General features: G+C 40.4%; 1 protein-coding gene across 1 annotated transcript in view; it reads left to right on the top strand.

Annotated features, from left to right (window-relative positions):
- The window catches only part of LOC125425699 (SH3 and multiple ankyrin repeat domains protein 3-like), a 398,055-nt gene that overhangs the window by 106,344 nt on the left and 277,232 nt on the right, over positions 1-14,479 (top strand). Inside the window, exon 11 of the mRNA XM_048483225.1 lies at positions 7,691-7,757. Within this exon, the coding sequence (XP_048339182.1) occupies positions 7,691-7,757 (67 nt within the window). The remainder of the gene's footprint in view (positions 1-7,690; positions 7,758-14,479) is intronic.

The raw sequence follows: 14,479 nt of genomic DNA, 5'->3' as shown, positions 1-14,479 counted from the left end.
TCCCTGGCACAGTCCTTTGCCCCATCAATACGCCTTTAGATGTGCAACAAAAAAAAGGAAGCCCTGTACACTGATCTCAAATAGTGAAACTAGAGTAGGAGGAGGGGAAGGATCAAGAAAACCCAAAGAGAGAGTAATGCACAGCCATCTCCTTTTCTTTCCCTGTGAAAGCAGGGAGAAAGTCACATTTTCCCTGTTTTCAGAAACAGTGGGGTTCTCTCATTTGTGGCTCATTGAGTTCAGGAATGGGGACAACATGTGTACAAACAAGAATCTGACCCAAAGGTAATGTATGCTCACTGCAGAGTAGATTGTAAGTGCACAAATGGCCTTATACTCATCAAGGGCCTTGCATGGTAAGGGATGATTGGATTCACTAGAAAAACTTGTTTGTCATTATTAAACTTCTTGATGAGAAATCCAGGCATTGCTGGAAAGCAGTTTGAAACTCCTGCTCTAAGATGTATATATTCTTGGAGCAGCTACATGAAAGGAAAGCTACCTTTTGGGGCCAAATGCACTTTGCCAAATCAACCGCTGCAGATGTTTGTGTGCCAGCAGAAAAAGTGGGGAGGCAAATCATGCTTTGAGCAAGAAAAACACCAGTCCTAGACTTGGCTGCCAGTTGAGCAGACCTGAAAGATGATGGTGGTCATAAGCTTCCCCTGCATCACTGGCTTCTGAAGGGCTGCCAAAGCCTTGTCTGCTTGGGTGGAGATCTGGTTCTGGGTACCAAGCAGCAGAGGCATACCACCTATGGAGATGTCTCCATAGGACACCCATGTCTCCAGGGGCATGTCTGTGAGTCACGTTGGGGAGGGGGCGCCCAGCAGGATCCTGCCCCCCCCCCCAGCCTTCTGCCATCAACAGAGAAGTCTGGTCTCTTGTGAAACTTTCACATGTTTCTTAAAGGGGCAGTTCTCCAAAGATTGCTTAAAGAGGAAGGGACTTCAAACTGAGTTTCAGTACTTTCCCCTTTAAGCAATCTTTGGGGAATTGCCCCTTTAAAAAAATATGTGAAGGCTTCACAAGAGACTCACCCCTTGGCTGCTAGGCACTGGCAGGAGGTGGCAGAGGGTGAGTAAGCGGGGCTCTGTACGTGGGGGGCACCTGGCGGGGGGGTTGTCTCTGGGCACCATTTGGCCCTGGTATGCCTCTGCCAAGCAGAAAGGGTCTGGTGTATCCCTGTCAGAACTGCTGCTGGGAGTTATCTACTCCTAAGCTAAAGGAACCTATCTTTGAACCTCATTTAGTTGTAATTATACTTCCAAAGTGTCTTTGTAGATATCTGAAATGTAGACAATAAGCACATATTTATCATCACATAATTGTATAGGAGAAAAGGCAGACCTTTGAATAAGTAATGTTATAGTGTTTCATAAAATGATTACTGTTGGATGTTTCCATGATTATATTTGCAGATGCTAAAACTAGTCGTTGAACAAATGGATAATAGCTATTCTAAGACTACTGCCTGTCAATATCTAACTACAGATGGCACCATGATTCATAGCTTGAATAAAGACACTAAGCTAGAGTTGCTAGGAGAATTTTGTGCACAGTATACCACATGTGCTGCTAAATTTTGGAACAGTATCATTATGCCTTTTTACTGAAGGGTTTTTCAGGGTTGAAAAAATCACAATCAAAAGACCATAGCAGGGGAGATAACATTAGCATACTCTGTATTATCAAGAACAGAAGATGAAATTAATTCAACAAGATAGCCTATTGAATGCATCCAAAAGGTAAATTCTCTTCAAAAGAAAGCAGTTAGCAAAGAGAATAAAAGACTACATAGCAGGAATGAAAGTTTAATTTGATTTGGGATGAGGGGATTATGGAAAATATGCTTCTAGCAGTTTATAAATTAATAAAATTGCTAACTCTAAATCTGCACTGGGTGATATGTTTGAACAACTCATATGTCCATAAAGTTAAATATTTTAAAGTGTATAATTTTGCTTAATGAATATTTTGCCCAGTGCAGCTAGTGAAGACACTAATGAGCTCTGTTGCTTGGCACTGGTGAAAACTTCTTTTAAAAATGGTTAGGGTCAATATTTATTTTACATTTAAATGCTAATGTTTAGCTAGTTTTCGCTGCTTTTATAAGTTTTAGCCTATTTATGATGTTTTAAAATTGTATTTATTATCTGCTGTACACCGCCCAGAGCCCCTCGGGGATGGGGCGGTCTAGAAGCCCAAAGTATAAATAAATAAATAAATAAATAAATATTATAGACTAGATTATAGAGATTATGGTAATTGCTATGTATAAAAAATATGTATAAAATTAATAGAATATGGGAAACTAGTGGATTTTTAAACTGAAAAACTGCAAATATATAATTGCTAAATAATACTTAAGAAAAAATAATTCTATTCAATTGGTTTTCAGATACTCTTTGCATGTTTTAGTTGTTACATGTCTTTGAAAATACAAACTATACAAGAGTGAATCTTTAATTTTGTTCCCAAAATATTTTACATCAACTGCATTTTTAGCTTTTAAAAAGTAGTCTGGAATTGCAGCTTAAATTACATCTACTTAAATTACATGTATGAAAGTATAGATGTAACTTAAGTAGAATCATTTTAAAGCAAAAAATATCACCTTGATAGAGAATATTGTCTAATATTGAAAAAATATTAAGTTCATTCATGAAATATTATAACTAGAAATATTTATCTGGAAATTAATTAATGACAGCCACATCTTCTCTCTCCTTTAATATATTTAAAATTCTGCTCCCAAGATAACTGATAATCTCTGTGACCTTGAGAAGTTGCCATTATTGTGGCACACTGTCTGCTTTTCACACATTCACAAAGTGAGAGAAAGGAAGAAAAAGGGGACGGGGGAAGAGAGTGTGATTTAGAACATGATCTGGCAGGAGTGACTTCCAACAAGAAGAAAAGGTATGGCTGCTTGTATGAAAATATGTTATGAGTGCCAGGCTGGTTGGAGTCTAGGAGGGTGGCATGGGAAACCAAGTGTCATTGGGCAACAGCATTAGATCGCTTCCTGATAGTGATTTTTAAGATTATTTTTCTCCCCACAGCTACAGAAGCATCATGTCAAGCCTCCTTTTCAATAATGGAACATTATAATTATCCAGTTATGTTTCTCAGCTCAGAACATGCCAATATCACTATAATATTCTACTATTGAAAAATAAACTTCATGGGCTAAAGTCGGTCATGAAGTCTTATATCTAGGCCACAGACTGTATTTTTGCCTTTGCAGAAATACATGATTTGGGTAATCTTTAATCTGAGAAGGGATATGTCTGGAATTTACAAATTAAGAGCAAGCCAGTGGCGAAGCCACCAGGGGCCGGGGGGTGCGCAACGCACCGGGTGCACCATTTCTAGTCATGTGGGGGGTGGAAAAATCCTCCTCCCCCCTGCGCCCCCACAAGAACCCCCGCAGCCCCCCCGTGGTGCACCCCCCTGCGGCGCACCACCCCACTTACTTTTAGGAATGGAGCAGGCCAGAAGCCTGCCTGCGTTGCCTGGGCCTGTGGGAACTACATTTCCCAGGGGCTCCTGGGAAATGTAGTTCCCACCAGGCCCAGGCAATGCAGGCAGGCTTCCGACCTTCTTCTCTGGCCTGCTCCTTTCCTAAATGTAAGTGTAAGTAAGTAAACTCTTATCCATGCTGTTTCTCCTCCAAGACTGCTTTCTGTGATGCAGCTGACAGTTACCAGAATCTGTTGCAAAGAAACAGGCTTGGGGTCATTGAGATAGTTTTGCTCTTGAAGAAACCAGTGGTTCACAGATTTTCTTCATGAGAGTATGCAACTCTCTGCCTTTCCTGGCTGAGCCTGCATCCCAATATCTCTTCTCCCACACGAATCTCATGAAAGATGCCAGGCCACAGCTAATTTCTCCAGCATCCAGGCTGGTTCTGTGCTGGCTGAAAGAAGCTGAAAGGTCAACTCCTTGCTGCACCACTGCTCCAGAAGGAAGGAAAGTGTTTAAATATGCTTTAAAAATAAGATAAATCAATCAAAAACTCTGTGTTTAAAAACTCTTACCATTTGTCTAAGCAGCCTTTAGAGACATTAGTTTTGAAAAACCCAAACCTGTTGGTCATTGTTCAAATCCTTTGGTGGCAAACTGAACCGACCAGCTGATCAGCTCTTGCCTGATGTGATGGCACTTTGCTGCTCACACTGGTCCTTGACCACCTGTACTGTGCTAGTACCACATGACAATTAGGCTATTACCACGTGACACTTCAAAAATTATCATTTCAGTTCTATATTGGAAATCTGCAAATAGCCAAGCCGTGCGTAAGTTCAAGGAACACATCATTTGCAGCTGTGGCTAGTTCCCAAGCCCAAATCTCATTCTCCAGGACATCAGGGAACAGAGGCATTCCCATTGCTACCAGTACCTTAAAGGGTCTGGAATGCAATCCTGTGGCTACCAGCATGATACAATATGGTTCTGGGGCCACCACTGGGACTGTAAACAGCCCAAAGATTAACTTGGCCTGCTTCTGAAAATTTTTTAATTAGTGGTAGACCATAAGAAACAATGGCCCTTTGGAGTTGAAAGGGACACTGTTTCATTTCCGCTGCCTAGAAAATGAGCAGTGGCCAGCTGGGGAGTGCTTTCCCACCTCTTCAGTAGGATTCCCAATTTATATCTTCGCTGGTGTGAGGTATTGAAATGGAAATTATAGGGAGTGCCTTTTTCTGCATTGGATATTGCCAACCTGATCTGATATCAATTATTTTACTGGGTTGACTGCATACTAATAATGATATCCTGGCTGAGCTTGAGTTTTTGTGATGGTACTCACTAGGAGGGTGGGGGGAATAGAACCCAGTTGGGCTGTGTGAGAATGTAAATGCTCAAAAAAAATTTTTTGTTTAAAAATAAAAATATTTTATTTTGTTTATCCGCTTGTTTATATTATGATGTAAACCGCCCTGAGCCCCTTGGGGGAGGGCGGTATAAAAGTGGAACAAACAAACAAACAAACAAACAAACAAACAAACAAATAAATAAATAAATAAATAAATAAAAGCTGATAGTATTGTGCTGGACGTTAAGAAGGAATACAATGGAACAGTCTTTCAAAGAGGTCAAACTGTCCATTGAACATTCACTGTTTGCAACTGGTAAATAGGACACGAGCCAAACAATTAGTATTCAAGCTTTCCTAGAAGAGACTGCCATCTCATCCCAAGACAGGATCAGCATCCAAACCTTATAATTTATTTACTTACTTACTTCATTTATACCCTGCTTTCTCCCCGCCCCCCACACCAGTGGGGACTGAAAGCGGCTTACATCATTTTTGTCTCCTCTGTGTTTTCTTCAGAACAATTCTATGAGTAGGGGGATGACTGGGTCAAGGTTGCCTGGGTCAAGGTTGTGTGACTGGGCCAAGGTTGTCCAGCAGGCTTCCATCACAGAATGGAGAGTTGATGTTGGCTCTTCCAGATCCTAGTCTGACACTCCAACTACTACACCATACTGGCTGTCCTTTCACGGTTGACATAGAGCCTAGGTTATGTTCTGAAGTTTGTTATCAGTGAGGTCTAAGGTTGAAGTTGTGTGTGGCTACTGAGAGCTGGATAAAAGCAATTTAAATCTGAGACTGAAGTGAGGTAGTTGGATGTCAGAAATGGTCACCAGATCAGCAGGGCCCAGCAGAAACAACATTACAATCAGAAATCAGGATCCATGGGAGACAGCATGAGATTGATAAGCAGCATTGCTAGGATGGAGAAAGGAATTATTTGAGTAATTAAGAATCCATTTGTCACTCCAAGGTATAAGAAGGTGCAATGTGAAATACAAGTCAGGGTCAGATGCCAAGAGATAACAGTCCTTATGATATCAATATTTTTTTCATGCTGAATGGCCTTGTCTGGAGGTAACATATTTCTATTCAGTTCTTCTTGACATCTCTATGGCTCATTCCGCACACGCAGAATAATGCACTTTCAAGCTGCTTTCAGGGCTCTTTGAAGCTGTGCGGAATGGCAAAAACAGTTGTGAAAGCAGCTTGAAAGTGCATTATTTTGCGTGTGCGGAATGAGCCTATGTATAATTCCTTTACTGGCAAGATGGAGTTGGAAGTGGGGGGCAGAAAAGGCTGAGTCAGCAAGTCCCTTCCTATGTAGGATACTCTAATAATACAGTGATGGCGAACCTTTTTGAGTGCCCAAATTGCAACCCAAACCCCACTTATTTATCGCAAAGTGCCAACCCGGCAATTTAATCTGAATGCTGAGGTTTTAGTTTTAAAAAAGTCAGTTGGCTCCCTCTTCCTCCAGGGCCAGCCTGCTCTAGCCTCCAGCAAGTCCTGCCCGCACTGCTCTGTGCCTCTCTAGCATCTCTGCCTCCTCTGCGCCCCCCCTCGGGCAGCAGCCACCTGGAGGACAGGAACCAGGCCTGCCAGCCGAGTCCTGCCTGCTCACCGCTGTGCACGCAAGTCATGCTCAGTGGCCTAGGCCAGCCGAGGTGTGTGTGGGGTGTGTGTGAGATTTTCCGCCTCCCACATGACGAACTTTGAGTGCGCGTGCCCACAGAGAGGGCTCTGAGTGCCACCTCTGGCACCCGTGCCATAGGTTCGCCATCACTGTAATAATGTATTGAATGAGGCCATGGAGGCTTTAGCTCAGGACTGTAGGTTCAAGCCTTGTGATGTCAGATTATTAACTTGGTACCACACAAATAATGTTATAACCATTTTTAGACTGTGGAACATAATCACTGAATGATTTGTCAGTTTTCTCAATGGATATTGGTGGGAAACTAGTAGTAAAGCTTTATTATTTTAGATCCAGGCTGGAACTGAAAGCTGTATGACTCGTTCTATTCAACCTACGGGTTTATGGGCTTGGATTTCTTGAGCAGCTGCTGTCAATGTCATAGGAAGATTTTTGTATTTATTTTCAGTTGGCCTACACTTTAGAGAACAATGGAATACAAATGCTTAAAATTATTTAATTATGATTCCAATTTTCCGAAGCAGTTTGTGGTACAGTTTGGAGAACTGTGTGATGCTTTTCATGGGGAAAAAAGTTCTGGTAGGCATGCCCAAGACTTTGGTATGCATAAAGCAGTGTTTTAGTACTTAGTGAAACACATTATCATTAAAAATTAATCTAATTCTAAGTAAATCAATGTTGTCCTTTGCTTTGGTAAATCCTCAAGTTTTCCTGCCAGACATTTTATATATACATCCAAAACTGGAGCAGAGTTTTTGAAAACAGAAACTGAAGTAAAATGTTTTTGAACTTTTTGCTGCTTCTTAATAATTTTTTTCCAGTATGATTTCCATGTTTGTGTGATATGATTTATTACTTGTTTGCATATTTATGAAACTAGCTGCACATTGTCAGAATAATACTTCAGTGTTTGGAGTTGATACCAGAAATTTTTTTCCTGCTTACTCTGTAGCCAACAGAGGGAAAATATTTGCATGAATTGTGGTTGGACCAAATATGTGAAAGTGCTTATTGTAATGCAAAGCAGCTAACTAAAAGGCAATTCGAAGAGGAGATAGTGAAAGAAGTGTGCTCATACATGGTAACGCCAAGTTATGATACTGAAAATGTATGTGATGGATGTCTGTTTCAAAAAATTTAAAAACATATACTTGTAAGACATGCTACTTCATACTGAAAGAGTAAACGTATACTGTTCTTTCACTTTTCAGGTGGCAATAATTGCCGGAAATTTTGAGCTTGCTGAATTAATCAAGAATCACAAGGAAACTGATATTGGTACGTAAAATATATAAATTGGCAGATACTGTTTGATTCCATGGGAAACAGAAGTGTCTACACTGTAATGAAGACTATTCCAGCTGAAGAACGTAATGTATAATGTAGCTGACCGTGACTTTGTGTAGATATAAGCTGTTCTGTAGAATATGAAGGAATAGGGAATAAAAATGAATAATAGTAATAGAAATACATTACTTTGAATGACAGCATCATTAAGAGAACATATGTTTGGGATCTCCTTCTCCCCTTGAACTGTCAGTAGTGAAAATAATCTGCATTCCCACTCTTATGACTTTTGGTTTTGGAAAGAGCCTTCTGTGCTGTGGTGCTACAACGTTGCAGGGTCATCATTTTATTTTGTCTTGTTTTTAAGAACATGGGTTGATTAATGCCATCTACTGTGTTTAATAGCCTCTTCTTATGGAAAGTCTTTAATCTGAAATAGAATGAAAGACTCTGTGTGAAGCCATATTTTAATAAGTTTGTCTTAGTTTACATTAGCTAGAACACACATTTGAGATGAAGAGCCTTGAGCAAGGTATAAACTTAAATAAACTTCAGATAGTACTTTGTGTTCCCTACAGAGGTACACTGAATGCATCATGATCTCAGATATGGTGCCTGTATTCCATATGAACAGCCAGAGTACATTTCAATATGACAAGTACATGTGGTGCATCCTAGTGCTGAAATAGCTTTTACCTATTCTTTATTTATTCACTTACATTGTTAGCCATTGACTGATTGAGTGCAGGTAAAACAACCATAATAAGGTAAAAACCCAAATGGACTTATTTGATCTGCAAGCTGTAATAACTTGAAATATTATTATCAAAATAGTTAGTAATGCTACAATGATAAAAGGCACATTCTAAGAACCAGTACTTTAAATTTCTTGTTGATAGCTCCTTTGTTTTCCTTTACATAACTGAGATCCATTTCAGATTTTCTGAACACCTGCTGATAATTAAACTCAATCAAGCCTGCATCACAGATTGTCTGTTGTTGTTAGGGTCTGTTACTCCGGTCATCAAACTAGACTCAAGAAGATTTCAAGAGCTTTATTGGAACCGTGTAAGTCCGAGGCTCAGATAGCTGAAACTAAAGTTTGGCTCTCTGGCCTTGGTTCAACCCATAACCCCCCCTACCCTCGCATTCCCATAATATCAACATGTGAAAGGACAGTGGGAACAGAGGTATTGTTTGGGACAGACAGTTCACTCCCTCAGAGAAAGGCAGATAAGAATGAACATTCAAGCTCTCTTCACTAGTTACATGCAAGCAGGGGGAGGCCTCCTTAGCCTCAGGAGGTGATAATGGCCAAGCCATCTGTGAACTTGGTGTGGATGTGCGAGATGCCAGGCCGAGAATGGCACAGGCCTAACAGTTGTGCATTTTGATTATAATTAGATGGGAATCTATGAACCACATCTTAAAGATTTTTTAACAATGCTATCTCCCAGGGAGAAAGGTCATGAAATATAACAATTCCTAATAATAAACATGTGCACCAGCTTGAAATAAAATAGGATATACTACATTCAGAAATTATGCAAGATAGTTGTATTCATGGAAAAGTCTATAATAGCTACAAGATGCTATGGCCGACCTGACAACCAGCAGGAGACATGGTCTGTGTGTGTGTGTGTGTGTGTGTGTGTGTGTGTGTGTGTGTGTGTGTGTGTGTGTGTGTGTGTGTGTGTCTATCAGTGATAGTATGATGTCACATCCAAAGAAAACCCAGAAATGACATCAAATCTCTGTAGGAATCACCAAAAAGTCTATAGTAAAATCATTTATAAATAAATTTGTAAATATCTTCTTATGGATTAACAGCCTGTTGGGATCATATTACACTCTCAGGCCGTTTCTGCACGGCCCCCTCGCGCCCCCACGCCGGCAGGAGTTCCGTCGGCGTGGGGGCGGGGAAAACCTATCGCACGCAAGCGTGCGAGGCTTGAGGCAATCGGGGAGCGTCGACGCAGAAAGGCAGGCTGGCTCTGCACGAAGCCGCCTCTCGCCCCCTCCCGCCCCACTTACTGTGTCTTTCTAAAATTAAGCCTGCTTGGTCACAGCCCTGCGCTGCCCTCCGACCCCTGGAGGTCGGAGGACAGTGTGGGGCGGGGAACTGCGACGCCCGCAGGCTAATGAAGAAGACACAGTAAGGTCGGCCGAGCGTCTTTGTCCGGCGGCGGCGGTTCGCACCCGGCGCCGCCGGGAAGATGATCCCTCCCAACAACAACCCTTTAAAGGGTTGTTGTTTGAAGCGGCTTGAACGCCCTGGGGAGGAAGAGGCGTCGAAGGTAGCCCGGCTGCTGCGTTACAGCAACGGCGCCTGTGCTTGCAGCTGGCCTGAGGGGAAGCCTTTTTTTGCGCCCAGGCCATGGAAGTAAGCGGGCCGTACGCATCGATACGGCCTCAGTTGTTCCCAGAGAAAGATTGTGTGCATGCTTCAGATTCACTCCTCTTCACTGCCTACTCCTCCCTTACTTTTACAAGAATGCATTTGAGAGTGAGCTCTCCCCTCATCCTGGGAGTTTAAACTTTCACAGAACAAGGACTGCAATGGAATCTGTGAGCCTGAGGCTTGCTCCTGACCTTTCTAAGGGACATTCCTGAGTGACAAATAACATTTAGCCTTTGGTTTGGAATATTTCACTCTGGTATGAATTGCTATGACAAATCGTAACTATTTACCACTAGAAAGTTATCCTTACTAAGAAACCCTCACAGTATAAAAAAAAGGATTCCTTGATCTTATTCCATGAGCGATGTATGTATTAGAATACCAAATCCTTCATTAGACTGATACAATTGAGAGGGGAAAAATTAAGACTGAAAGTCGTATTTCAGAGTTTTATATTAGAATTGTGTTTGAAAGGATGAAATTTTTATTGTTTCTAAATGTTCCAAAGGCAGAATCCTGTCTGTCACATATGTATTTTAAACATTACACTAAATCCTGCCTATTCAAATCCCTAGTTCCTCAAAATGTGCTTTTATAAATATGATTGCTATATCTAGCTCTTGCTTTAGTATCAAGGCTCTGTCAGTTATTACCGAGATCAGGAAAGATTTTATAGTTCAGTGCATGCCTGCTTCCATTTTACTTACGTTTTGACAACAGCACTGCATCTTTGAATGTTTTTAATGAACAGTCCAGCTAAGCCTGAGCTCGCTGACATGTTATTTCTCCCTTCTTCTTAAATTTGTCATAACATTGTATTTTGTCTTTATTATCTATTTATTTATTTTTATTGAAAACTGAAGGGAAAGTAATGGATTAAAAGCTGTGATGAATAGAAAAGTTAATCCTTGATTGTTTTCATCCAGCCTACAGCTGTCTGCAAGTAAATGAGCACAGAAGCTTTAGAAAGCATTTGCTGTAAAGCATTTACAGTAGCTTCTGTAGGATGGAGATACAAAATAGCAGCAATAATATATATAAGAGTCCTGAAGGTCTCTTTAGATACTGCTATGCACATATTAAATATGTTGCCAACCAAGGATCCTTTGAGTTGGATATCCTATTTTTAAACCTTTTTATTTTGTTTTGCCTTGGCTCTTTGTTATGAGAGGAATTATCAGATGGATTAAATGACATGGGTTGTTCCTCCTCAAGTGAACAAGGTTTGTTTTATCATGTGCCTTCTCCAGCATGTCTGAAGATAGAAACAAGAAGATTTTTATTTTTAAATATGAAACACATTGAGGTGGTAGTGTTCGAGTTTCGGTAGTTGATTAGCAGACTAACTAATACTTGGATACTGTTGCTAGGCTTCAAGTCAGAGTTCTTGTATTCCTCTATAATTATGCAGAGATGTGTATATGTGATGGTTTGTGGGTGTTTTTAAGCAGAATTTTTGGGATTTAAATTTTTGTGAATGCCAAATGGCTGTTAGTGTATTAAGCTTATTCTGTATGTTGCATGTTTTTAGTATGCAGTGTTTGCTTTGGAATAAAGAAAAGTATGTTTGTTTTCCAAAAATCAGGACAGCAGACATAGTGCTTATGATTTAAAATGTATTTTGTTTATATTTTGAAGGAATAGGCAATGGTGCTATTTATGCCCCATTTGATTTTCTGGCACATATTCTGAAACTGGAGTGATTGAGGTCAGTATTGTTAGTTACTGTGAAAGAATTTAAATTAACTATTGTGTGGTTTAATTCTATTCATTTATATAGAAGCGTTGCAAAAGAACTGTTCACCAGTGAGGGTTTTTTTTTATTAATCAGGTTTCTGCAGATTACTGTGTATCTTTCATAGATAAAAAGAAAAGCTTATAACCATTAAACGCCACAAACCCTGAAAATACATTAATAGAAAGGGATATAAATCCTCATCACAGTGAGCAGTATGTTGTGAGGTGCTCTATTTTTATCTTGTCTTACTTAATAGATCTAAAAGGGTAGCAGCAGTCATGTCTTGTAGCCATGTTCATTCACCATTTCAGTTATGAGTAATCTTAACCTTTATTCATGTGTTAAAGTGACTTTCTCATGGCAAAGGACAATTTTATTTTAATTAGGGCAAGATAAAAATGGGATGAGATGTTCATGGTTTATGTTTTAAGTGCAGTATGTTAAGTTAAAAATTAAAAAAGGTTATCTTTTTGGTCATCTGCCACCCTGTAAAAACAATCTTTTACAATTTTTGTCTCTTTGGAGTTAAAGAAGAAATAATGAGTACAGGGGAGTGCTATTCATGTACATTTGGTTGATGAAGTTCCTTAAAGTCAAATTATTGTAGCTGATTAAATATGGAAAAAAGGGACAGTTCATTGAATATACCAATACATATGTGTTAATAAGTCAAGCTAGAAATTAGATAACCTACTTGTTCTTGACTGTTTACTAGAAATCGGAATAGAGAGAGGTAAAAAAGTTTCTCTGTGTTATTGATTACATAAATAATACCTATCTAGACATGCATGATGTACTTATTATAATATAGATACCTCACTCTTCCTTCAAGGAGCTCATGTCATCTAGATAGACCTCCCATTTTGGTTCTCACAGCAACATTATGAGATGGGCTAAATGGGAGAAAGTGGCCTTTAAATAGTTGTTCAAACCAAACCAGGATTTGTATAATATTGTCCAATATCTTTCACAAATTAAGACTTATGTCAGTACTTTCCTGCATGCTAAGTATTTAGATATCTCCTTGGCTAAAATATCTCTCATGCTAAAATACATCTTGGCCCATGATGCATGGAACACTTATGTTGAGCCTGTTCTCTGGGCAGTGGGCTCTCCTGATAGTTCTCTGTTTACACAGAAGGAGGCAGTTGTGAGTTGGAGCCGCTCCTGCAAGAACAGCCAGGCAGGAGGCGCTTTATTTCCCTCCCTTCCACCACACAGTCCACAGTCAGGTGGAATCTGCCTGCCAGTTCCCTGTCATTTTAGGGAGACTCTTTTTCTTTTTTCTTATCTTTTGCATGTTGCACCTTCATAGTTATGCAGGTGCAGCCAATTGTATTGTGGGATGATTGGCATGGCAGTGGGCGGTTCATTTCTGCATGCCTACGTAGGTACACATGTGTACCAGGACATTAAAAAAAGAAGCATCTCCATGCGAAGGCATGAAAGCAACCTGGATAGTTTCCATGGGCTCCAATCGCTGCCTGCACAATTGGTATGCATGTGAACAGGAAACAGAAAAACGGGTTTCTTTATAATGACTGCAACCTGTTGTACATTTGCTGTGTGGAATCAACCATTGTAAGCCACCTTGGAGCAGTGGCGTATCTGCCATAGGGAGTCAAATGTTCCTGGGGTGCCCCCTTGTGGGGGGCACAAAATGCAGGTTCGTTTGTGTTTTTTGTATTTTTAATGTTTTTTTCTGTTTTGGGCCTGCAGAAAGTGCAGTTTTTAGACTAGCAGCACCGAAATTTCAGGGATTTGTTGGGAGACTCTCCTGATGATATCACCCAGGTTTGGTGAGGTTTGGTTCATGGGGTCCAAAGTTATGGGCTCCCAAAGGTAGTGCCCCCATCCCCCATTGTTTCCAATGGAAGCTGAACCAAACTTCACCAAACCTGGGGGAATCATCAGGAGAGTCTCCTGAAGATACTCTGAAATTTTGGTGCTGCTAATAATTGCACCTCTGACAGAAGGCACCTCCCAAATTTTCCCAGATTTTCCTTTTAAATCCACCTCCTTCAGCATGGATTTAAAGGGAGAATCTAAGGTTCCCAATTTAAACATTGCAAGTGATGCTGTTTCAGGGTGGGGGAAAATCCACCCCAAAACAGCATCACTTTCAATGTTGTTTAAACCGGGGACTCCAGATTCTCCTTTTCAATTGGATTTAAAAGGAGAATCTGGGCTCCCTAGTTTGAACACCATTGAAAGTGATGCTGTTTGGGGGTGGATTCCAGCATCACTTGTTTAAACTAGGGACCCCAGATTCTCCTTTTAAATCCACCTTAAAGGGAGAATCTGGGGTCCCCAGTTTAAACAACATTGAAAGTGATGCTGTTTCTTCCAATTGGGGGGACTGGATACAACACCTTAAAATGTTTTCACAACAGTAATAAAACATTTTGAAAGCATTTTGAAAATGTTTTCAAATGTTTTTAATTTTGTGTGTGTCATGGCCTATTGTTGTGTTCAGATTTGTGAGTTGGGGCATGTTCTATAATGTGATGGTGACTTTGAAACGACCTGGTGTAAAAAAAACATTGTTTGGTCATGGTGAGGGAGGGCGGCCGC

This window comes from Sphaerodactylus townsendi, linkage group LG02, assembly GCF_021028975.2.
Source record: "Sphaerodactylus townsendi isolate TG3544 linkage group LG02, MPM_Stown_v2.3, whole genome shotgun sequence".
NCBI lineage: Eukaryota > Metazoa > Chordata > Lepidosauria > Squamata > Sphaerodactylidae > Sphaerodactylus > Sphaerodactylus townsendi.
The sequence above is the reverse complement of the archived record's forward strand: the minus strand, read 5'-3'. Positions and strand labels throughout refer to the sequence as shown.